The sequence below is a fragment of the Tiliqua scincoides genome, chromosome 2 (assembly GCF_035046505.1).
Source record: "Tiliqua scincoides isolate rTilSci1 chromosome 2, rTilSci1.hap2, whole genome shotgun sequence".
Taxonomy (NCBI): domain Eukaryota; kingdom Metazoa; phylum Chordata; class Lepidosauria; order Squamata; family Scincidae; genus Tiliqua; species Tiliqua scincoides.
The window spans coordinates 78420288-78444692 of NC_089822.1; the positions used below are offsets into that span (position 1 = coordinate 78420288).

Consider the following 24405-nt stretch of genomic DNA (forward strand, 5'->3'; position numbering starts at 1 on the left):
TACACTTTAAGTTCTACCTACATTCCATCTGAAAGAAAAGAATATTTGGCTTTTAATTACTACAAGAATTTAATTTTTTTTAAAACACCATGACAAAACAACACAAAGCAGTGGTTTTAGGTGGCCCTTTCCAAAGAGGATTTCTAATTTCCACCCTCCCCTTTCTGTGTGTCATTAAACATGTGTGGTAGGGACAGGCATCCTTTTGGCTTTTGCTTCTAATACAAAAATGCCTGAAGCCAGCATTATGCAGTACTGTGAAGTTTTGACCAGCAGAATATCCTTCTCTCTCTTAAGAGTAAAATTCAAAGAGCTGGTCTTGTGAGAGGTGGGGTGTCCTCCTTAGGATAGTCAAAGAAGGTAGTGCACAATCTGATGCCCACACCCACTGTGCAGTTCTCCTCCAGTTATTTCACTATCTGTTTCAAATCTTGTACTTCTTGACAAGAACTCTGCTGCTGCAAATAAAGCCTATTCTCATACTTAATGCACTAGAAATACTGGCTTGAGAGATAGGTAGGTGTCTTAAAAATTCTCTCAATCACATTTAAAACCTGTCATATAAAACTTTGAAAATGGGTCACCTGACCCACCCTGTTCCCCCCCCCTCAATTTGAACCCTTCGAGGACCCCAACTGCAAATAAATATGTTTAAAAATCATCATACACAACACAAGTCAGGAATGTATTTTGAGTACCAGCTTTCTTTATAGTTTCCTGGAGCATATATAGTTGTGTCCGCTACCCTTCCTGCAGTCCTTTCTTTGCCACTTTCCCTGTCTCTGTACCAAAATGCAGCTCCTTCCTTTCTTTGAAAGGCGAGGAGGATCTCTTTTCCAGCTTGTGAATGCAACACGTTCTCCATCCTGCCATTCTAACTGGCCTGGATTTCTTTGATCATTCAGACCTGCATTGAAGAAAATATAAACACAATTGTGCCTATAGAACAGCAGAGTATTCATATCAAATGATGTCCTTCTCCCAAATATTCTTACCTGTTCCTCCCTGTCTTAGCTCTGTCGGAGAGCTGAGAAAGGGAGAAATAGATATTTTTCCTAGCAACAATTATTGTAGGGTCAAACTACGTTACATGGAATGCACACTATGTCCCTCTGTGTGTGTGTGTGTGTGTGTGTGTGTGTGTGTGTGTTTTAAATAAAGCCAAGGAAACTGTGTAAAAGGGGTGGATTTTGTTGTAGTACTTTTCCCTCACAACAGTCTTGATCCATGTTGTGCCCCCATATGCTCTTTTAATTTGATAAAAAGCCTTCTATTCAAGTTTTTTTTTTTTAAACAGGGGAGCATGATATGGATCAGAATAGTGGTAAAGTACTAGAGCTCCCCAGTCACTGCCACAGCTCTCATCCACTATTCTCAGTCCACATCCCCCTGGTATTTTGAAACCACATATGCACTCAGGGCCATGTTTCACATTCTGTGTAATGTCTAGCCTGGCCCTTAGATCAAGAAAATTTTACATTTTTGATAGTTCACTGTGAAAACATAGATTGTATTTTATAATGTATAATTGGGAGTTTAGACTAGGGAAACTGCCTTGAAAGTGGAACCAGCACCTGTAGCAGGGAACTGCAATAACTGGTTGCAGCCATTGAGGTTTGGCCCGTGCCCTGATCCCATCTGGTTAAGGGCTGCTCTTTGCAAGTTCTAGTATGAAACCAAGCCATGTTCTCTTTAGGCAGAAGGGAAAAGGTCCAGAAGAATGGCAGTGGCTGGGAGAAAGGCCAAACCAGAGAAGTGCTCCAAGGACAGAACGGGTGAGCTTAGAAGCTTAATGCCAGGAGTCCAGGAAATCACCTTCCATGGAATATGAGCTAAGAAGTCTTGAGCATGGAAATATTTTATGGCAACAGCATATGAAAGTCACCTTCCTAATGACTATATAAAATATATTTCTTCCTTATTTATTGCTACATCTTTTGGAAGGAAATGTTGGCTATAGGCTTTTTAAAAAGTGACATTCTGCTGCATACGTACCAATCCAAAAGGGCCTCCTTCCACTTAAATTCCACAGCCATTGCATGTGCAACTTGGAAGCTACAGTCACTAAACTGCTGTGATACCTAGGCTCAATGAAAAGAGGATTTTAGAGTCAGAAGCAGTATCTGTCCCAACATGTACTAACTGTGCAATCCTATACCTGTTTACTCAGAAGTAAGTCCCACTGTATTCAGTGGGACTTACTCTCAGGTAAATGTGTCTAGGATTGCAGCCTTATTCTAGCATGAGTATCTCATGAACAATGGACACCAGAATTAGTGACCACCAAATCTCCATTAAAAAAACTTGTCTACCCCAAGCAAGGGTGCAGTGGTGTATCAGACTAAAAGGTCTGATAGACTTCTAGACATCTGCCATGCTAGACATCTACAATACATAAAATATATGCTAGAGCCAGCAGCACCCTAACCTGTGATCCTTCATGAGATCATAACCCTCTGCAAGCTACTCCTAAAGGAGTACATTTGAACATTTGTTTCAAATTAGCCATTTCAGGGACACTGAATGTACAACTTCCAACGTTACAGAAGAAGGGATGTCATCCAAATGCAGTGTCATTTTTGCATTCATTTACTGTATTTCATGTAATTTCTGAAGGTAAGCTTACACCCTTCCCCTGAGATGAGATGCACAAACTTTGAAAGCAAGGAGGACAGCTTGCATATCTGACCATAAGAGGATATTGCACAAGTTCCCCTTTGAACATTGCAAGCCATTCTGCCAACCAAATGGAGAAGTGATGGCATATTCAACTGGCACCTCTTCAGAAGTATCAAAAATTGCTTCAAACTGTTTGCTTACAATTTAACTGTTATCATTCCAATCCTCTTGCAATATCTGTGGCTCCAGTACAGCACAGAATTCAGCATACTTATGTCCACAGACATCAGTAGACTCAAGGCTGTGCTGAACTTTGCTTTTTTCCAGCAAGACTTTTAAGTAAAGAGAGCAAACATTAAGATTATTTATTCGCTTTTCATTTGGCTTGGCAAAATATAGAGAATTATGTAAGTGTGAGAGCTCTACAATAACAAGGCCAGAAGAGCTCTCACTTAGTAAAATGCATCAGACCAGACAAGAGTGAACTCATTTAATTAAAACTTAAACTCCAACTTTAACTTAAATTAAATTTAAACTCGATTTAATTAAAATGGCTCATGATTCATCCACTCTATCCATGGACAGAGTGGATAGAGAGATGCTCTTTACACTCTCACATAACACCAGAAGCAAGGGACATCCACTAAACTTGAGTGTTGGGAGAGTTAGAACAGAGAAAAGAAAATATTTCTTTACTCAGCATGTGGTTGGTCTATGGAACTCCTTGCCACAGGATGTGATGACGGCATCTGGCCTGATTGCCTTTAAAAGGGGATTGGACAAGTTTCTGGAGGAAAAATCCATTACGGAGTACAAGCCATGATGCGTATGTGCAACCTCCTGATTTTAGAAATGGGCTATGTCAGAATGCCAGATGCAAGGGAGGGCACCAGGAGGCGGGTCTCTTGTTATCAGGTGTGTTCTCTGGGGCATTTGGTGGGCCGCTGTGAGATGCAGGAAGCTGGACTAGATGGGCCTATGGCCTGATCCAGTGGGGCTGCTTATGTTCTTATGAACTGGAACTTCCATGGCAAGAGGATGCAAGAGAGTGTGTGAACCAGTACAAAAAGAAAGCAGCCCAGCTCTCAAACTGTGAGGCTTGGCAGGGTTACTGCTACAGTAATAAATGAGCGCATGCATTAGCAACTGAATGAAGGATATATACAAGCAGAGTTTCTTACTTTTCCCTGCAAGTCCGAGCAGCTACATTCCATTTGACTTTCTGATCAGTGATTGGGATATAGCAGCTTCCATAATGATGGCTCCATCCAGAGGGACAGGTGTTCATATTAGCACCCTGGAATCAAATCATTTCCCTTGTGTCAAATTTTTGAAAGTAGTGATAGGTGAATTCCCATCAGCACATTTCAGAACTTTTTGAAACAGAGCTATTTGGGAAAAGCCTATTTTTAAAAAGTCAGAATATCTTTGGAATTTGAACCCCATCATAAATACAATGTCTTCATTCTTCCCTCCCTAGCACCTCAGCATGGGTCTCAGTAAAATCCCAGGTGCAACAAGTTCTGGCACATCAAACTTTCAAGATACCTCAAAATCCACACTAAAGGCTTGGGTGCCCCAAGAAAATTTAGATTGCTACCTTGTCTGTGTAACTCCATAATATCCAGGAAGTACCATCACACTGAAACAACTTCTGAGTGTTTTCCTCAAAATGCAGGAGGCCCTTTAAATCTGGTGTGCATTGGTTTGGAAAGGAGAGGCTCTGAACCTGGAAAAGGATGGAACATTAGCAAAATAAAAGTTTGTACAGTAATTATTTTTCAGTTCTTATCTCCAATGTTTATTTCTCTTTCTCCAAATAACCAGAATGTATAGTGAGTGAGTGAGTGAGTGAGTGAGTGAGTGAGTGAGTGAGTGAGTGAGTGAGTGAGTGAGTGAGTGAGTGAGTGAGATTTCTTTGTCTGTGGATAGATTTTTTACTACATTAGTCTCAAAAATTACATCACTGAATAGAGCCATGATTTCTTCTTGCAAATGTGTTAGGCATTCAGGAGTGAGGAATTCTCACAACTTGATGTCTTTTAGTGTCTTAAGTTGTCTTAAGTTTACTGTTTTTACTATCTTGTTGAGCAACAGGTTCATACGACATAGATATCTTTGAGGGAACTGAAGATACCATCTTAGTGGTACTGCACTTTCCCACAATACGGCACAGATTGATAGTGCAAGCAAACGGCTTGAAATATTTTTGTACCTGAATGCTGGAATCTGCTTGTGGAACTTCAGATTTTCTGGAGAAAGCCCATTTTTTCTGGGGCTCTCTTCTCCTGTTCACTGGCATGGTTTCCATCTTGCTTTTGTTAGGTGACGGGTTGTCATCATCCACTCTTAGCATTGCCACTCCATGATACTGGATGATAAACAGAAATAAAAACCAGATGAAGAGAAAATATAACTGTCACCAGTTAACTCCAAACATACTTTAGCCACAGAACTAAAACAGGAGTTTGACATGTGACAGCAGCAACCTTTATGTTGAAATCGGTCTTTCTCCAGTTTTGTATAAAGTGTGGCCTGCTGGAGTCCAATTTTAAGACCCAAAGGGACATGCAGTTGCAACATCCACACCACCTTTACCAGGTGGCTTACTTCTCTGTAGTCTATGTTACAAAGCAGAGTTTAGCTATTTCTTTCAAGTATCACTTTTCTGAGGATTAGCTTTGCAGGTACCAGTCTGCCACTAGAGATGGCTGCTGTGCACAAAAGTAGTCTATTTAGCGCACATTTGTCCCTATAGCAAGGAACAGTTCCCTAGTTGTGGCTGCCTCTGCTCTGTAGCATTTCCCAGCCTTGCTTGCCTAGTTCATTCATACTGGTGGAGAGGCCAGAGCCTCCTTGTATGCACTGGGGGACCAGAGAAACCCCACCAACACAAGCAGGGAGGCAAGGCAGGGTGGGGTATGGGTGAATTGGTTCCATGATGGTAGACAGAAGAGATGGCTGTCAAATCCTAACCCTTTCCCGGGTTTCATCCATCTTCATGGGTCAACACAGACTTGTGCCAGCAATATCACTGGTGCAAGTCTGAGTTGACCCAGTGGGCCAGCAGGGGCTTACTCCAGGGAAAGGGAACAAATGTTCCCTTGCCTGAAGGTCTCCTGAGGCCAAAACTCCCCCATGGAATTCAGTGGACACTGCGTTGGTGCTGCTGCATTGCCACTCAGGGGGTTAGGTAGGATTGGGCCATGACAGGACCTCCGAGAGGAATTTTATTAGGGGGTACAAAGTTTCTTTTGTGCAAAGAGGGAGGGGTGAAACAGAGCAGGGGAGGGTGGTGACGCGTGAGCAGAATGGGGGCAGGGAGGGGCAAAACAGGGTGGGGAGAGGGTGGAGACAGCTGGAAAAGACTTTGGAGCCCAGGTCTACCCACCTATGTGGCATCAGTAGCTAGGCACACTAATATGAAAACCAAATACACTCCTAAATCTCTCTAAAATCTTTTAAATAGAGACAATCAGCACCATCATATTTAAGCTCACACAAGAATGGAAAGTGTCCTGTCCAGAAGAAAACTTGCTTCTGCAGTAGCTATAGTCTTACAGCTGTGTCTCTGTACTCATATATACTCCCTCATGGTAAGCAGATCCACAAGCCAAAGAGCTTGTCCCATTTCCTCCCAGATTTGACACTGTGTTAAGGAGTGTCACGTATGCATTCCTTGGCCCAGCAGCATATATGGCTTGCCAGTAGCTGCAGCTGCATGTTCGTGGTAATGTCCCCAGCATCCTGTGCAGGCAACAAGTCTGAGTACATAGGAAAATGTCAGATCCCAGGAAATTTCTGGGCCCCCTCCTTTAGCTCCTGGGCTCCCCTTTTCACCCTGCGCCTGGGTACAAATTACCCCCTTTACCCCCCTCTCCTAGCCCTGGGTCATTAGCTTTCCTTCAGCTGGACTCACTTCTGGTACTGGAGCCTATCTGGGAGAAATATACATGGGGGAAGGAAGGGTAAAATGACAGTTCAAGAGAGCATTTTGTCAACTCCACCTGCATTCCTGTTTTGCTCTTAAAAATCAGGTCCCCAACCCTCCCCCTCCCCTCCCCACCCCACCTGGGAGCAGGAGACCCTGTTCAAACACATAGGTCTGCTTCCATCATGTGTAGTTTGAGCATAACATAAAAGTGCAAGGGAATATGGGGGGTTTGTGTGTTTTGAAGAGACAGAGAAAGCATAATGGGAATTAATAATTAATGATGCATATAGAACAGATATGACACAAATAAGGGACAAATACTTACTTTAAAAAACACATTGGTGCTGTTTCTAAACACGGAAGAAGGACGAACCTGAAAGGAAAAGAATGTGCAATGTTCACAGCATGCCTGAATAAGAGAAACAAAATATTATTTTTGCAGTTTAGTGAGGTGCTGGCAGTGAATTTCAGTGAAAACCTGAAATTCAATAAGAATTAAACAGCCCAATCCTATCCCTTACACCAGCACCAATGCAGTGGATGCCAAAAAGGCACATGCTGCATCCCATGGTGAGGTGGGGGTGACCCGAAAGCAAACAGGAGGTAAGTAAAAACCTTTTTTAGGAGGGAGAGGGAGGGAGGGGGGAGGAGACTGAGGCAGGGAAGAGGGCGGTTTGAGTCTGGGAAAGAGGTAGAGCAGTGCCACCTATATCCTATACTCCTTCCTAACATCAATCCACCTTCCCAGGTCCACTCTGACTTGTGCCAGCTAAATCACTAGCATATGTCTGAGTAGACCCATGCAGGCAGTGGAGGCTTACACACAAATGTTCCATTACCTAGAGGAGACCTCAGAGACTGGCCCCCCAGAGGATGCATCTGTCTCAGCAAGGGTGGTATTTGGGCTGTAAATTACGTGAAACACTAACACAAAAGCATGTACAACTTTCAAATAATTCCTACTCACCTTTGATCAAGAGACAAATACTTACTGTTTGGCCATTTCCAGTGGCCCTTTGCCTGTTCCTTGCAAGGTTCACAGAGTTGAATTCCGGTGGCTTGTCCCTGGTCTGCACTACCACCTCTTTGGAAGCGGGCAGTGGGATTCCTTCCAAGTGAACGGTGCCATGCCTGGAAGATGATGAGGAGCCCGAGGAGACTGGAAGCAATGTGCCTTTCATCCATAAGTTGTGGATGTTTTGGCCTGAGGAACGGAACGAGCCGCACTGACCTGAAAAGCAAACAAGATGGCAGATGGTCAGTCCTTTTTATTTTAGCTGGTCAAATTGACGTGGGCGATGAAACAGCTTGTCATTAGAAGTAGGATGATTTTTCATCTGCTGTTGATTTATCCTTCTTTTAAACAAGTCTTTGTTTCTCAATTTACTTTGCCAACAGAAAAGCAATTTGAGAAGTTTATCTAAAGTGTGAGACCCAGAATGTACCACTTCGTTAGAATTCTGCTTCCTAGAATTCAAACACAACCTAGGCTAGTTTCACTTACTATCCTGGCCAAGGATCACTGTGAAAGGAATGCGTGTCTACAACTCATCTCTGCCTGCACATGTATGGCATTGCCTGAGGCAGGCATACACCTATATGTGTAGGCCCAATTTGCAAATGAAGTCTTTCCTCACATTAAGGATGAAAGATCACACATGGTGTTTCAGCACACACAAAAGCTTATATGCATGATGGTGGAGAAATTGCTGGATGATGGGGTGCTTCCTCTGTCATCAATGATGATAATTAGTCAGGAAAGTTCCATGATATCGCTTCATGCCCTAATCTACAGGCATGCTTCAGAAGTACAGAACTGGAACTAATGTTCCCAGTTCAACCAGAGTCATGCGGATGCAGGTTTAGATGCAATAAGCAAAGAAACTGCTCACAGAGCCCTGTTTCCATACATGGCTCTCCCTGCTTAAGAGGAGCACAGATGTTTAAGGTAGAATTCCAAACAACCAGATGATTTCTTTGAGCCCCAGCACCCCCCCCTTTTTAATTAACCACTTATTGTTAAACCAATATTTTTGTTATCTCCTTGACAGTTTGGAAATATAGCAATTAGGAACTTTTCTTCTAAGAACTCCACCCACGGATAGTAAAAGCTGCTCAATGCACACACAGGCTATTTCATCAACATGGCTTATTTTTGAAGCAGCTCTGTGAGCCAAAAATCAAACTCATCCATTAGGGGGAAAAAAGGGCCTTCTGGGTTTTTGTTTTCTTTTGCTTGTGCACTCGTTGGTTCTTTCATGCTGTGTTTCCTAAGCAGTAGAAAAATAAAAATGCCAGAGGAGAAAGGGTCTGAAACTGTCAAGACAATTTTCTTTTAAAAAAGGAATTAAGCATTTTGATCTGAAGGTAAGTGTTAGCAACAACATTTCTGTGTTGAAAAAAATAAGTAGCTTCTCAGCCAAGATTGCTCCCGATTTTATTATGAAGATCAAAAGAGAATACCTCCTTTTGAGTCCAAAATTTTCACTACGGCTTTTGTCCTGGTGCCAAGAACGGCATTCACAGGGGAGATCAGAACCACTTCAAAGACCTCATCATCTTCCTCTAATCCGTCATAGGTAATTGCTATATTCCACATCTTGGTTGACATTCCTACCAGAAGTAAACATTTTAATTACACTTTAATTGCTTTTTCAATCAACCTAGGTGTCGAAGAAATATATTAATTAGCACGTCTACAGCTACAACAGACTGGCTTGTATGTGCCATTGTACTCCTGCCCACTGATTGGACTCCTGTGGTTTTCCCAAATAACACAAACGAAAGACCAAATTTGTTCCTGAGCAATGATGATTTCATTCACACAGTAACAAAGATCTGTTTTCTATAGAGGGAAATAATAGCATGCCGTGTATGGGAAGGGGCTGGATCTTCTTGGACATTTAAAAAAAGAAATTAGAGGTGCTCTTTGTTTTTTAAATTGTAGAGAATTCATGGCTGCTTTGAAATATTGTGATTGCCAATCATCGATGACAGCTAGCTCAGTTTTCAAGGTCTGGACATGGCAGTTTCGTCTGTTAGCATCTAATTGGCTATGTGTAATGGTAACTACAGTGCATTCACACCTGAAAAGAGAAGAAGAATGAAATGGGACTATCATTGTCACAGACACCAGAGCAAATTTGGAGGCAAAAAAATCCCAGGAATGTTGAGGGAAGCAAACATTTGTCAGGGAGAGAGGGCAAAAAGTGGTGGCCCCCACGCAGACCTAAACTGTCCCTGAGGTTCATCTAAAGCAACATTCTAGAAGCAAGCTTGGAGGTAGGGTGAAAGATCAGAGAAATATCAAGGGAAGATAAACAGTTTTTATTAGTGTAGTAACAGCCCAATCCGGCATAGCCTAGAGGAGCAGCGGTGCCAAAATGGCTGCCGCTGCATCCTATGGGGCCAGGGCAGCCACTGGAGTCTCCTTGGGGTAAGGGAACATTTGCTGTCTTACCCTGAGTAGAACACAGCCAGCAGCAATGGGTCTCCTTGGAGCTGGTACAGAGCCAAAGAGGCCCATATTGGGCTTTCTGGCTAGGGAGGGGGCATAGGATTCAGCGGCAGAATCTGCTGCTGCCCCCATTCCCCTCCTGGACAAGATCCTCCCTCTGGCCCACCCTCCTCTTGCCCATTTCTGCCCTCCCCACCCAGTTCATGAATACCAAATGGAAGGATGCATAGGCTCCTCTTAGCACCTGACAAGGATTCCTCCTTGCTTGGTTTTCAGCCAATTCTCTAGAATGGGATCTTTTTTAATGAGCCCAAATTGTAACTACATTTTCCCTATACCTTCCTGTTCATCTCTTTTAGTAAAATAATTCAATTTAAAAGTTAGAGACCTTCAGTTATGGAGCCCTTACCTGGATCAAACTGGATAAGTTTGGAAGGAGCTACTGTAAAATCTTTTCCTAACGAAGCAGTCAATTCATTCACCTAAAGGTGAAAAATGGTAAGAAAACACCATCTTAGCAGGCAAGGTTTTTAAGTATCTCCAGAATTCAGAAAGGTCTGAAACGTTTGCAAGGATTGCACATCGTCATGTCTTGCCTGCTGCAGCTTGTCTGAATAAAGGCCTGGCGCAGGGGTGGCATGAATGGGAGCAGGGATGCTGGGTTCCACTCCAGAATCAGGTGTCGTTGCAAATATAGAAGCAGGACTATGTAGCAAAATCATGCCCCAATCCTACCCCCATTGCCAGGACTAGCATTCCAGCAGAAGGGGTTGCTTTACAGTCTCCATAAACAGCCCCTTATTAACGTGTGCAGCACCACATGCTTCTACCCCACCAGGCAGGCCCTGGAGATTTTGAGCATGGTGGTGGGATCTGGAGTGGCTGCCACCACTGCCTGCAGGTAAGCAGTGGGGGTGGATAGGCTGCTGGAGAGGGTGGATCCAGTGGCAATGGTGAGTGCCAGATCCTATCCCCTCATTCCAAGGTTGCCCACCCATTTCTTCGCCTCGGATTTGGGCCAGCCAATGAGCTGGTGCAGGTCTAAGGAGACCCATAGACAAGCAGGAGGCTTACAGAAGGATAAGCCCTCCAACTACCCCCTCACTGGATGCCACTTGCACCGTTTTGGCATGGCTGCATCAGGGGAGGGGAGGATAGGATTGGGCTCTTAATCTACATGAAACCGCTGCTGTATGCGTAAATACACTACTACAGGAAGCACGGGAACCGAAATGTCCAGATTGTAAGTCCAACTCAGGATGGAACTGTATTAGGATCAACCCCAATTAAGGCATTCCTCATATGGAAAATGATTCATGCTCCCCTAATTTCCTGTTTCTGTTCTGTAACATAGGAAGCAAGGTAGTCACACTTTCAGAAAAGCCCTCTTGTAAAATGCAAATCAGCTCTTAATCTCCCCTGGCAGTTTCTTGATAGCTTTCCTATGAAACTGCAGCATGCTTTTGAAATACACAGAGGAGCTGGAGTCTAAGCCACAAAATATTTTCCCTGGTGTCATCAGGATGCCAGCAGTAAATATCTCCATAAAATGTGACACAAGGGAATTAAATGGGGTAAGCAAGCATAACAGCCACAACTCTTTAACTCCTTGATCATGTATTTGCTCCCAGAAGAAGAAAGCAATGCAGTTTTGACTCCAGCTCACATGCAGGAACATACAATCAAATATTTGTGGCCATTTCCCCCAACAAGGGAGAGAGAATAATATCCATGATAGCCTGGGTGACACTGAGCCAGTCACTTTTCTCTCAGCCTCACCTACCTCACAGGGTCGTTGTGAAGTCAAAAGAAGGGGAAGAACCATGTACACAACCCTGAGCTCCATGGAGGAAGGGCAGTATAGAAATGTGGAAAATAAATAAACAGATAAAGCTATTCCCACTGTATTCTATACAGTGGCGTAAGTCTTCCATGCAAAAGCCAGAATGGCTTTCCTTCATGGCAGCTATCCTGAAGCAAGCAGAAAGTACTTGTGTTTATGAGGCCTGAAAGGTAGGCACCAAACAAAGACAAAACCGCAAGCTTATGGGAGGTAACTTTTTAAAGATTTTTAGATCTAACGTTGGCCCTAGGTGGGAGACAAGAAAAAACCCCTTCCCAATTGTATCAGGGAATGAAACCAAACCAAAGTAGCCTGAAGACAGCTCTTTTGACAGGGTTTACGCCACGGCTGTGTAAATACAGAGTTATTGTATCATTAAGCTATTGTTAGTATTAACCTAATATCATACAAACTCTGAAAAGCAACCCCTGGGCAAGTTGGAGCTCCAGGAAATGTCTGCAATGCAGACAAATCCTTAATCTGTTTTTCATTTTCAGTCACAATGTTACAATATTACCTTCACTGCAACAAAGGCAGAATCCACGGTGTGCCCCCATCGGGAGAGCTTCAAAGGCAGCGTTCCCACATTTTCACACACTTCATAAACATGCTGTTGCATTTCAATTTTCGACCACTTGAATTCCAGGCTGTGATGGGAGGCAGAGAATGGGGAGGGTGGGAAGGAGATGAAAGAAAGCATTTTGAGGCAGGTTGTTGTCTGTGCAAACAGAATTTTTCTACCAATGTGTCATCGTGCTAAGTCGGAAACCAGTCTGGAGAGGCACAAGCAGAACTCAATTTGAGCTAAGGCTTATCACAGCTGAACTTTGAATGTGTTTTCTTGGAAAAACTCAGTCCTGGAAGTGTGATATGAATTCAGAGCCAGCCCAAGACCTCCTGATGCTTGAATTTGCATGTCAAATGCTGCTCCCCATTACCCAGTGCTGAGTCAACACCTGCCCTCCTGCTCCCTGGATCTGAAGCATGCTCCCTTCCTTTTTCAATCCAGGCAGTGGGGGGGGGGGGGAAGAGGAGCAATGGAAGCAAGTAGGCAGAGCTGGCTGTCTCCAATTACCCTGCTCCTTGAGGTAACTTGTTGACTGGCTGGGTGAGCCATCCCTGTATAAATTCATACAGATAAAACTATCTCTGAGCATGCACTGAATACATTTGGTTCTCTTTTGATTAATAACAGCCTGCTCCTATGCATTTGGGATGGGGGGGGGGCATTTAGGAACACACATACATATAAGGATGCAAACTCTAAACGGTCACTAATGATTATTTCAGCTTACTGTGTTTGTAAGCTTCTAGATAAGAACTCAAAGGTTCCAGCTAGTAATGTAATGGATAATGTAGAGCAAAGATAATGTACAAAATTGAAGGGTAGATCTGACCCAACTCCTCCTCAAATGTGAGGAGGAATTGGTGACTCCTAAGCAACTAACTCAAGATAATTGTGAGTCATGTAAAGAGCACAAATGAATTCCCCTTTCCCCATGCCCAGCTTTATTTCTGGAGCTTGTCGCGGCTGATTTCACAAGTCTGAAATATTGAAAAACAATGGGGACACTTGCTAACTGGTTGTTCCACATTTTTACAGGGTATACTCTGCAAGCCTAATTAGGTAGTCACTCCACCTTCACCCAGAGGGAAGTGCTTTCCACGTCGGAAAATATGGATGTTGGTTGCACAGCAATTGGATAATTAGGGTTCATCTTGTGACACTTGAAAATTGATTTCAGCAGATATTAAATATGCTCATCTACCTTGATGCTAGGATATTAAAAACAGTTCTGGGAAAAATGCGTGCCTTCGGTTACATGCTAGCCACAGAAATCTGCCTCCAGGTTGTGTTGAATTCCCAATATTTTAGCTGAGTCATAATGACCTTGATCATTGGCAGTCACAAAAGAAACACTTTACCTAACAGAAAAAGTGTTGGTTTTTGGCCAATTTCTAATGTTCAAGCTATAGGGTTGTTTCAACTTAAAGTGTCCCTTGCAGTTTCAATCTCAGGTCTGAGGTTGTGTAATGAGCGTTGACCCTGGACCAGGGAAACCTGCATTAAGCCATTTCTGCCCAATGTTGCATATACACAACAGGGACCAAATGTGTACACCTGTGGGCTGGGCAAAAATGGGTTAAATTAAACCCCCTCTTAGCCACTATGAAAGCACATTGGGTGACCCTGGTACGGTCTAAACCATTCAGCCGCAAGACAGAGTAGCAAAAATATCATTTATATTGATTGGCTCTCCAGCAGCGGACCTAATGCTTTGCGAATAGGGCAAATGCCCTGGATGTTGAGTCCATGCACCTCTAGGACTGTGCCGGAAGCCTCACTGAGGCACCCGACGTAGTTGGAAACTGTATTTCTGGTTTTTCGGAAATATAGTTTAAGACTGTGGGGAAGCCTCAGAATGCTTCCCCGGTTGGTCCTGGAATCGCGCAAGGCTCTGTTTCACTGTGGTGAGTGGGGGGAGCAACATCTCAAAGGGGAGGTGGCATTGTGGACCTTTGCCCCAAGCATGGGGCTGTGTAAGTCCGCCACTGCGCATCTCCATGAGGAAAGAATGGGCAGGGGTGATGAAACCCAGAACTCCATTGATGCCATCTCAGCTCTGCTGCCTCTGTGCTACACCCCCCCCCCCACCCTTTACTGTGCTTCTTGCTGCCATCAAACCAGGAAGCACGGAAATTCTGGTTTTAGTTACATGGACAGAATGAATGAAGGACCTCCTTTATTCATCTGCCTCTGTAAACAAAACGCAAAGTTCCACACTTCTGGGTTTAATGGCAGCATGTGGTAAGGAACGTGGCAAGGAGGGGAATGATTAGGAAGCAGATCACTGCAGCTTGCATCAGCAGAAGTTTGGAGGGAGTCAATGGTGGTGGCGGCAGACCTGGGGTGAAAGGCAGCCCAAATCCACTGCCTCTTGGACCCCAGAGTCCGCTGCTGTTGAGGCAGCAGTCTGCTGCCTCCCCCCAGTCTGCTGTTGAGGCAACCCACGACAGCTAGTTTCATGGATGGGACAGCCTTGAGGATGGAATACAAATGGAATGGCTAAATAAAACTGATATTGAATCATCATCATTAAATATAATGAAATTATATAATTAAGGGCGCAATCCTAACCCCTTATTGTCAGTGCTTTCCAGCACTGACAAAAGGGCAATGCAGCTCTGAGGTCAGGGGACACACATTCCCTTCCTTGGAGGAGGCCTCTGTGAGTGACACCCAACTGCAGGATGCAGCACACGTCCCATTGGCACCGCTATGCCAGTGCTGGAAAGCACTGACATAAAGGGTTAGGATTGCACCCTAAACAAATTTTCTTATGAAAAATTCATATGCCCTTTGTGCCCCGTGTTACTCCAGTGCACGCCACAATGTAGGTCAGGAGCAGGATCCATGGAGCATTATTAGGTCAACTCTGCTGAGCCCAGGTGTGGGCAGCAGGGCGGCCCCTCAGAGGCACTTCAGAATATAGGTCTGCTTTATGGAGCATCTCAGTTATCTAGGAATGTTGTTATCTCGTACTAGTTCCTGTGTCACCTGCAGTCCCTGTGTCATAGGTTGACTGCCAATGATCTGTGGTGTGACTCCCATGGATTATAAACGTTGTTAACTCTGAGATGTGAATGCCTGCAACGCGAATGGTGGCATGTAACTTTTCAGCGCTTCCCTGAAAAGTAATTATCCTTTAATTTAAAACGTGTGTAAGAAACTGCTGTAATTATTTGAATACAGATGCCTCTGAATACAGAGACATCTACTGTTCAGTTCCAGAACTAAAACAGTTTACTTTGCTTCCCCGTCTTTTTTCAGCGTTCATCTACATCAGATGTGGCAGAGTAAGGCCCAGGGACCAGATCGCCACCCCCACCCCCACCGCTCCCTGTCTACATTCACAGACCTTTCTCCCTTGAATCCACACACTGAAACTGGCATTAACTGCCCAAGTGTAGCATCCTTGCTCCCAGACTCAGTGCATGTATAAAGAAGAGTGCTGACTGATCGTGTCAGGGCTGAGCATGAGCACTTCAGCAAGTGTAATTCCTGTCTGGGAGCAGTGCAGGTCTAAAAACATACAGCAAGAATAAGAAATGAAAAGTTTCTCTTTCACTATCCCAGAATTCCTCCAATTAAAACTAAGTGCCGACAAAAACCCAACTAGAAAAGTGGGTCGTGAGTGTTGTATGTTCAAAAAAGAATGGAATATAAAGCTTCCCCCCCCCCAAGCCAGAATCAATGTTATGATGGTAATTATAAGAACATAAGAACAGCCCCACTGGATCAGGCCATAGGCCCATCTAGTCCAGCTTCCTGTATCTCACAGCGGCCCACCAAATGCCCCAGGGAGCACACCAGATAACAAGAAACCTGCAAGGCTTCCTGGGAATTGTAGTTAAGAACATAAGAACAGCCCCACTGGATCAGGCCATAGGCCCATCTAGTCCAGCTTCCTGTATCTCACAGCGGCCCACCAAATGCCCCAGGGAGCACCCCAGATAACAAGAGACCTCATCCTGGTGCCCTCCCTTGCATCTGGCATTCTGACATAGCCCATTTCTAAAATCAGGAGGTTGCACATACGCATCATGGCTTGTACCCCGTAATGGATTTTTCCTCCAGAAACTTGTCCAATCCCCTTTTAAAGGCATCCAGGCCAGATGCCGTCACCACATCCTGTGGCAAGGAGTTCCACAGACCAACCACACGCTGAGTAAAGAAATATTTTCTTTTGTCTGTTCTAACTCTCAAAAAACTCAAGTTTAGTGGATGTCCCCTGGTTCTGGTGTTATGTGAGAGTGTAAAGGGCATCTCTCTATTATAACCTCCACACACTTCCTATTCTTCAATGTGGCCCTCAGGTCAAAATGTTTGCCCACCCTGTCAAAACCAGGCGGTGAACATATGCATGACTGAAACTTCAGTTATGCCCATCCATTTTCCTCCTCCCAGATGTATGGCTGAATTACACCAAATATCAGGGCTGAAGGATCATCAGATTTCAATTTTTAAGAAGTTGAAAAAGAATAATGCAACATTTCCAGGCATGCACATGGAATAGAATTTGACTATATTCTTGGTTTAACTGCAAGCCATTTGTTTTTTAAACATACGAAGTCAAGTAACTCTTAATCACATGCCTTCTATTCCTAATGGGCTGAAGTAAAGATATAGCACAAAGCTGTTATAAATACATGCAGATCATTTTATGAATCTCCACATACTTCGCAGAACAGAAAAAATCCTGGACAGAAGTACCTCTTACAGATATGGATGTTAAACTTGGACGACTGTAAAGAGGGATTTTTAGGCTGCAATTTGCGAACACTTCCCTGGGAGAACGACCCACTGCAAATAGTCTAAATAAATATGCACAGGATTATGCTGTTAAACAAGTCCGTGACTCCAATGAGAAACTCATCTAGCCACAAATTCGCTAGGATTCACTTGATATTTTTTTAAATTATGACTAATTTCTGTGCTGCTCAATCACTTTGGGCTGTACTTGGATTTGCAGTGCTCCTGTTTTGTTCATGACTAAGAGCCCAATCCTATCCATCTTTCCAGCATGGATTCAGCCATGCCAACAGCGTACGTGCTACACCTTGCAGTGGAGGGGCTGTCACAGAGGCCTCCTCATGGTAAGGGAATGTTTGTTCCTTTACTTTGGGGCTGCATTGTGGCTGCATCCATGCTGGAAAGTTGGATAGGATTGAGCCCTAACACAGTAAAGGGAAGGTTTGCAGTTGGATACCAGTCTGTAAAAATTAAATATACTTCATTCTATTCTTTTAGGAACACTACCAGGAAGAGAAAAAAAATCTTAGCTTGAATTGGATCTTTCAAGACCTAATTGAAAATTATTCTGTTTATTGGGGACATGTTACCAATCCAGATCGACAGTGACCTCTAGCTGCGGAAAGTTGAAGGCAACTCTCTCATTTGCAACTCAGCAGTGCAATACTATGGTGTTTAATTTATCATAAGATGCACACATATGCATACTGTTAAACCACTACAAAATAACCCAAAGAGTTATCTCCCCACCTGCTCTTTTGCAAACAGAGGGCACTCTGCACAAGGGTACAACAATAGCTGATCTCCCATAGCTCTAGAGCCCTCTGTGCCCCCACAGAATCCTGCTTTAAAGGGCTCCCAGACCCTCCAGAGAAGTGTATTTTGGGGGTGCAGAAGACTATCAGGCTGAGGAGGTTTGGAGAAGTTTGCTGCTACAAGCATGCCTCAGATGCAACATGTAGTAGGTTTTTCCATTAGAACAAAGTTCAAAAGCCACTATCTACTAATTCCTTTTATTAGCACCAAACAAGTACTTACTACAAAAGTTCCAGGGCTGATTTCCAGTAATAAAAACAGGTTTGAAGGTTGAACATATATGAATAGGGCATGGGAAAGTGAGGGATTCAAACCTTTCAGACTTATAGAAAATACCTGAATAAGGGTGCAATCCTAACCTTGTGTTAGGCTGGGATGATCGCAAACGTGCTGTAAAACACGTTTGTCTCCTTGGGAGGAAGATACGCCAGCACATGGAGGTGTGCTGCAGCTCAGAGGCTGCATCCAGTTTCCATGGCAGCTTGTGTCAGAAAGGTTGTGTTGGCTGAGCTCGGCTGACACAGGGGTCTGGAGAGGCCGGGGAGGAGGTGGGAGGGAGGCACTCCGGGACGGGGCAAGGGCGGAGGGAGGGCATTCCAGGGAGCAGGTGGGAGGCAGGGTGGGAGCCAGCAGTTATGCCGGATCCCAACCCCGTTCCCCGAGCAGCACGAGGCGGCTTCAAGCTGCTCTATTCTCCTTGGACTCGTACAACCTCCTGAGCTGGGAGCTATGGTGGCTTACCCAGGGGTAAGGGGAACCCTTTGCCTCTGGCTGAGCCAATTCTGGTCCCAATCTTGGCTGGATACAGCGCAGGCCTCCTGGCCTGCCTGTTCCAGCGCAAGACAGGATTGCTCTGTGCATCATTCTTGTGCTGCACTGTTTCAACCATTAATTGTTAGTTGTTCCAAGTTTCCTATACTTAAAGTCTCTCTCTCTCTCTCTCTCACTCTCTCTCTCTCTCTCTCTCTCACACACACACACACACACACACACACACACAATTTTTCATTGAACAGGGAAAAGAGAGAACCAGTGTCAGGTCATGGCTAAAACACTAAACTACAAACCAGGAAATTCCTGGTTTGAATCTTGCCCGTGCCATGTTCTCACAAGGGGATCCAACAGCCCAATCCTATGGGCTATAAGCATTGGTGGAATGCTTGTTCCGCCAGTGCTGATAGCTGCAAAAGTGCTGTAAAGTGCTGTAAAAGTGCTGTAAAGCAGGCGTGCGAGCATGAAGGCTGGAACCTTCCTACAGCCACTGGAGGAACACCAGCTGCCTGCAAGGGCAGGTATGAACATGAAGGGGATAGAAGGGGCAGGGGAAAGCAGAACTGGAGCAGGGGGAGGGCTAAACCAGGTGGGAGGATGGCATAACAATGGCAGGGAGGCTGCAGGTGGATTCGGCAGTGACGGCATGCACTGGATTCTACCCTCCATTTTTGCTGCCTCCCTATACCCTTTCTCTTCTCGGACTTGTCCTAGCGAAATTGCTAGTGCAGATCCAAGGAGACCCATTGTGGGTTGGGAGGCTTACAGAGGGGTAAGGGGATTTAAATCCACTTTCCCTGCTGAAGCCCCCAATTTCTCCCTCCTCCCACTGGATACAGCATTCCCATTTCGGACACAGATGCACCAGCATGTGTTCTTGCAATCTCTTCCAAAGAAACTCAGAAGTAAATCTCATGTTCAGTGGGGCTTACTCATAGGTAAGTATGGGTAGGATTGCAGTCCAGAAGTGCTACATAAATGTAGCAAAAACTCGCAGATACCAAACATCCTTGCCTCCAAAATTGCTGCGATTATTGCTTTTTAGCTGTTTTGCTCTCAATTCCCAGAAAGTCCTATGACCCAGTGACTGCATCATTTCTCCTCCAAAAGTGTCAGCACATTGACTGTAGGAAGAAGTCAAATAAGCAGGTGCCATGAACAAAGCACCAAAGTGTTTATAGAAATGAAAAGAAGGTGGTAATTTACATTTGAGGTGCAGCAGAATTTCCATCAGGATCAGTGACTTGAATCTCCAGGTTGTCTGAATTCCCCTCCCAGTAAGGATCAATGACATAAAGTAAGGTCTTGGTATTTAAATCTTTTTGACTGAATTCTTCCTGAATGAATCCACCTGAGAACACAAGGGAAACAAAATTTCTTCCAAAAAGAGACAGGTAGAAGGAGGAAAGGCCTACGTATTAACAGTTTCCTACTGACTGCAACTTTGTATTGATTAGTGAATAGAAATCATTGAAGAAATATGGTGGGGATACACCCTTCCCAAAAATGCATCACATTGAGCCGAAATTGTGGACTTCTGGAATTGGAGGTGAAAACCCAGTGGTTTTCATCTAGCTGTTTGGACCAGTCTCCAGCTGCTTTCCTTTCCACTGGGCTAAGCCTGGGTGTTTCATTATCTCCTTCCTTTAGCACTAAGAACCCTCAGAAACATCTCACATGTACAATTCTGTAAGCCTTCATGGCACTTTTTTCTACAGGTTTATACAGAATTCTGAGTACATATCTGTTTGCTTTCCTGATCACTCCTCCCAGCAAAACTCTCTAGCAAGCAGTCTACTTAATTAGAGATATAAGCTGTTGTACCACATTGCGCAAGCTTATCTTCAGCTATATTAAAATAAAGTGACAGGTATGATACAATACCAGTTGCTGTGTTTTGCAAGTAGCCATAATGAGGTCCTTGTAAAATCTTAAAAATGATTTGGTCATCATCTGTATCACAATCAGACGCCTTTAGCGACCAGGTAGTAACAAAAATGCCATATTGGCCATTTTTCAGAAGTTCAACATTGGAAGCACTATGAATGTAGACAATTTCTGGTGCCATTTTTGCTGGGCTATCCATCTGAAAGCAAATATGGAACATTATTATTATTAAAATAAGAACAGTCCCACTGGGTGAGGCCATAGGCCCATCAAGTCCAACTTCCTGTATCTCACAGTGGCCCACTAAATGCCCCAGGGAGCACACCAGATAACAAGAGACCCGCATCCTGGTGCCCTCCCCTTGCACCAGGGGAACCAGTCTGAGTAGGACTTTGGGAACCATTGTCTTAGCCCACTACACTCAAAACAGGGGTACTGAACTGCATCCCAAATGCAGTTCCCAAATTAAATAAGCCCTACACTGACTAGAAAGCTGGAACTTGGCACACATGTAATGAAAGTCAGTCTGATTTCTAGAAAAATTGAAAGGGGAGTATTTGTATACCCCAAGAGAATACTGTATTAATACAAGGGACTTATATAACAAAATAAAACAACCATGACACAGAAACATGAGATTTGGTATTCAAGCACTGCAGTCAAAGCCACCTTGATTTCTATAAACATATGAAAATGGGACATGTAATAGTCAAAACACAGGACAACACAGCAGCTCCTCCCCATGTGACCATCTATCTTCCAAGATCATCTGGGGGGATCCACCTGTGTATGCCACCACTGATTGATACCAGGTTGATGCAACAAGGTAGGGGGCTTTCTCTGTGGTGGTGCCACAACTTTGGAACCCCCTCCCAAACAGAGTTAAGAACTGCCTCCTCCCTGGTGACCTTCTGATAGAGACTGAAGACCTTTTAGTTTGTCAACCTTCTTTCTTTAGTGGTCCCCCCATAAGCCATTCCCCCATTTTTATTCTACCTTCTTTATACGTATATATGCTGCATTTTAATGTTTTTGTATTCCTGGTTTTTGCGGTATTCCAGCTCTTTGTTGTATTTCATCTGTTATATTTTATTGACTATATTGTGTATTTATGGATTGTGAGGTGCCTTGGACACCCCTTAGTTCTTAAGAGGAAAGGTAGCATATCAATCTTGTAAATAAACACATCTTGGAATAGAGGAGAGCATTCCAGCACAGAGCAAGTAAAAACACAGGGGGATGGAACACTAGACTGTTTGAGATCTGTTCCCTTTTCACACATGAATAAGCCTTGGAAGGATTTCCAGTAGAAGTCAGAATGCAAACTGAATGTGTGCGTGTGTGTGTGTGTGTGTAACTTGCCTGAATGATGAATGCCACAGGCTCTTCTTGCACCTTGTTATTTACAATAAAGCCTTGATTCACTCCATCTGTTGCCACAAATGTAAATCTGTCAAACCGAGAATCCCCTCCTCCATGTCTGTAGGCAACATTCATACTGTCCACATCTTGTTGGCTGAAGCTTTGCTGCCATAGTCCCAACTCTCGGTTATAGAGCTGACCATATTGTGGGAGCTGTGCTAGGAGAAAGGAGAGATTTCCTGGAGCCGTATCTGGGTCTGAAAGTTGTAGTATCTCTGGAGAAAGGAATGCCATACCACCTTCAAGTAATCTTAATCCCTCATTCTTGACCAATGTGGGTAGGGCTCGGTCTATGGTCTCCAGGATGATCTCAAACTGCCCATGTTTACTTCTTAGCCCATTGCTGATGGTGAATCTGGCAAAAAGAGGCAAGCAGCCTTCAGCATGTGTTCCTGTTTCACCATCTACTGAAATGAAATATAACAGAGACCTTTACTAAAGGGCTTTCCTCTAAGTAACCAAGATACACATCAAATCTAAATCTCCAATAGGATGGCTCTTGTGAGGCTCTGGACTCACTTCTAAAGTCTCAGAAGTCAAACACAGAAGATTTATGATAAAACTAACTCACTACAAATTGTGCAAACAATTATGAGGATATGTACATACTATAACACATTTTAATTTTTCTGTTTCTTTCAGTGGCCCAAATTAAAGGATCAATGAATTAAGCAGAAATTTCATTTCAGCAGCTTCTTGTACTAGAAATGAACTGGTAATCATTTTACACATGTAGCTTTAAACACTAAGGGCTGGTTCTCATAGCCATCTCATTCACACTGTATGTTCTTCACACAATCTACTGCCAGGAAGTGTGCTTGAGGCATAGGTTACATACAAGCCTGAGGAGATTTCCTGCAGTATTTAATTAATGTGTAGAGGGGCAGTTCAGATGGTACTCTCCCACATGTTTGAGAGGGCCAGTTGGAGTATACTCCAATTAATTCAGAATATTATTTCTTTAACCACATACAATTTTAACAGATGCACTAGAAGTATGGTGTTCATTTACTACAGTGTTACCCAGTCAGGGTGCGATCATTAATGAACCGTAATTTCACTTAGAAAGATAAGGAGAAATATACCTGGTCAGATCATTGTTCTATCTAGTCCAACGCTGTCTATTTTGATTGCTAGTAGTAGCCCTCTGAGGTCAGAAGCAAAGACCTTTTCAACCCTTCTATCTTTAAACTGGGATGGAACTTGGGCTGTATTGACCTATGACCCTATTTTGATCAGATTGGTACAATGACCAATGCTTGAATAATTGACTTTGCTGAGCAGCAGTAAGTTCTTGCGGGGGTGGGGGGAGGCAGCAACACATTCCCTAGGATTGTGTCACTAAGGAGGCCGCAGGGACTGGCATGTACTCACCTGTCCAGCAACAGCCTCCCTGCGTGACCATCTGCAGGGCTCCCCAGCCTTCTAAAAGTGAAAGCACAGCGATTGCGCTCTACCTCCGCAAAACTGGAAGTGGAGTGCGATCACTATGCTTTTACTTTTAGAAGGCTGGGGAGCCCTGTAGACCGTTGCACAGAGCTCCACACAACCCCAGGAGGCTGCACCAGAGACCGGTAAGTAAATGCCAGTCCCTGCACCCCCATTAGCGACACGATCCTGGGGATTGCGTTGCTGCCTCCCCCCTGCCCTTGAAGGGGGCAGAGTCCAGAGCCCTTGGGCTAGGGCGTCGCCACACCCCAGTTTGAGAAGTCCTGCCCTAAGCTAAATGTCAGGGCCAACACCCTTGAGGCTGGAAATGCTTTGACATGGTTGCAGTTGTGTGCTGTATAAGTTTAATGACCTTCAGCAGCAGAGTCTGTGACCTTCTGGCTAGAGAAACTGGTGACATCAAGGCTACTATACTAAAAACTTTTCACTTCAGCTGATGATTAAGAGTTGACCAACTTCTGCATAGGCATGATGCCATCAGACAGATGGGGACAAGAACAGGCAGGCCAGATACTTTATAGGAGTAAGAAATATATTTACTGAAGGGCACTAGTTCCATCTGGGAATGTTGCAGCAGCTGTCTGCACTGACCTAGTGCCTGTGCCAATGGTAAAATGGATGTTCTGTCATTGCTTTAGTAATAGTAGATCTTTGGCTGGAGTAATAGAAAATTTCATGGATATATAGAAGATATTATAGGGCTTTTGAGAGATGAAGAAGAAGATGCTTGTCAATGGCAGTGATGGATGAAATTACTTTGGTGCTCTGAACAAAAATTAATCTTGTCCACTTCTGCAGAAGAGGGAGAATTGTATTTATTCCTGAAGTGTTTTCCTTTCTGCAACCCCCTTTGCACAAGGATAGGGTGGACTGGCAACTGATTTATTCCATTC

The 24405-nt window shown here is 44.0% G+C and overlaps 1 protein-coding gene across 1 annotated transcript; it reads right to left on the minus strand.

The window, feature by feature from the left end:
• Positions 1-671: 671 nt before the first annotated feature.
• LOC136638540 (FRAS1-related extracellular matrix protein 1-like) lies at positions 672-22467 on the minus strand. The gene is given in 14 exon segments (XM_066612581.1): positions 672-907; positions 1996-2081; positions 3801-3916; positions 4220-4348; positions 4835-4990; positions 6879-6926; positions 7546-7784; positions 9017-9166; positions 10420-10492; positions 12371-12500; positions 19961-20105; positions 20639-20840; positions 22004-22437; positions 22440-22467. Coding segments are annotated over 14 exon segments (2136 nt in total). The 3' UTR covers positions 672-707.
• Positions 22468-24405: the final 1938 nt, after the last annotated feature.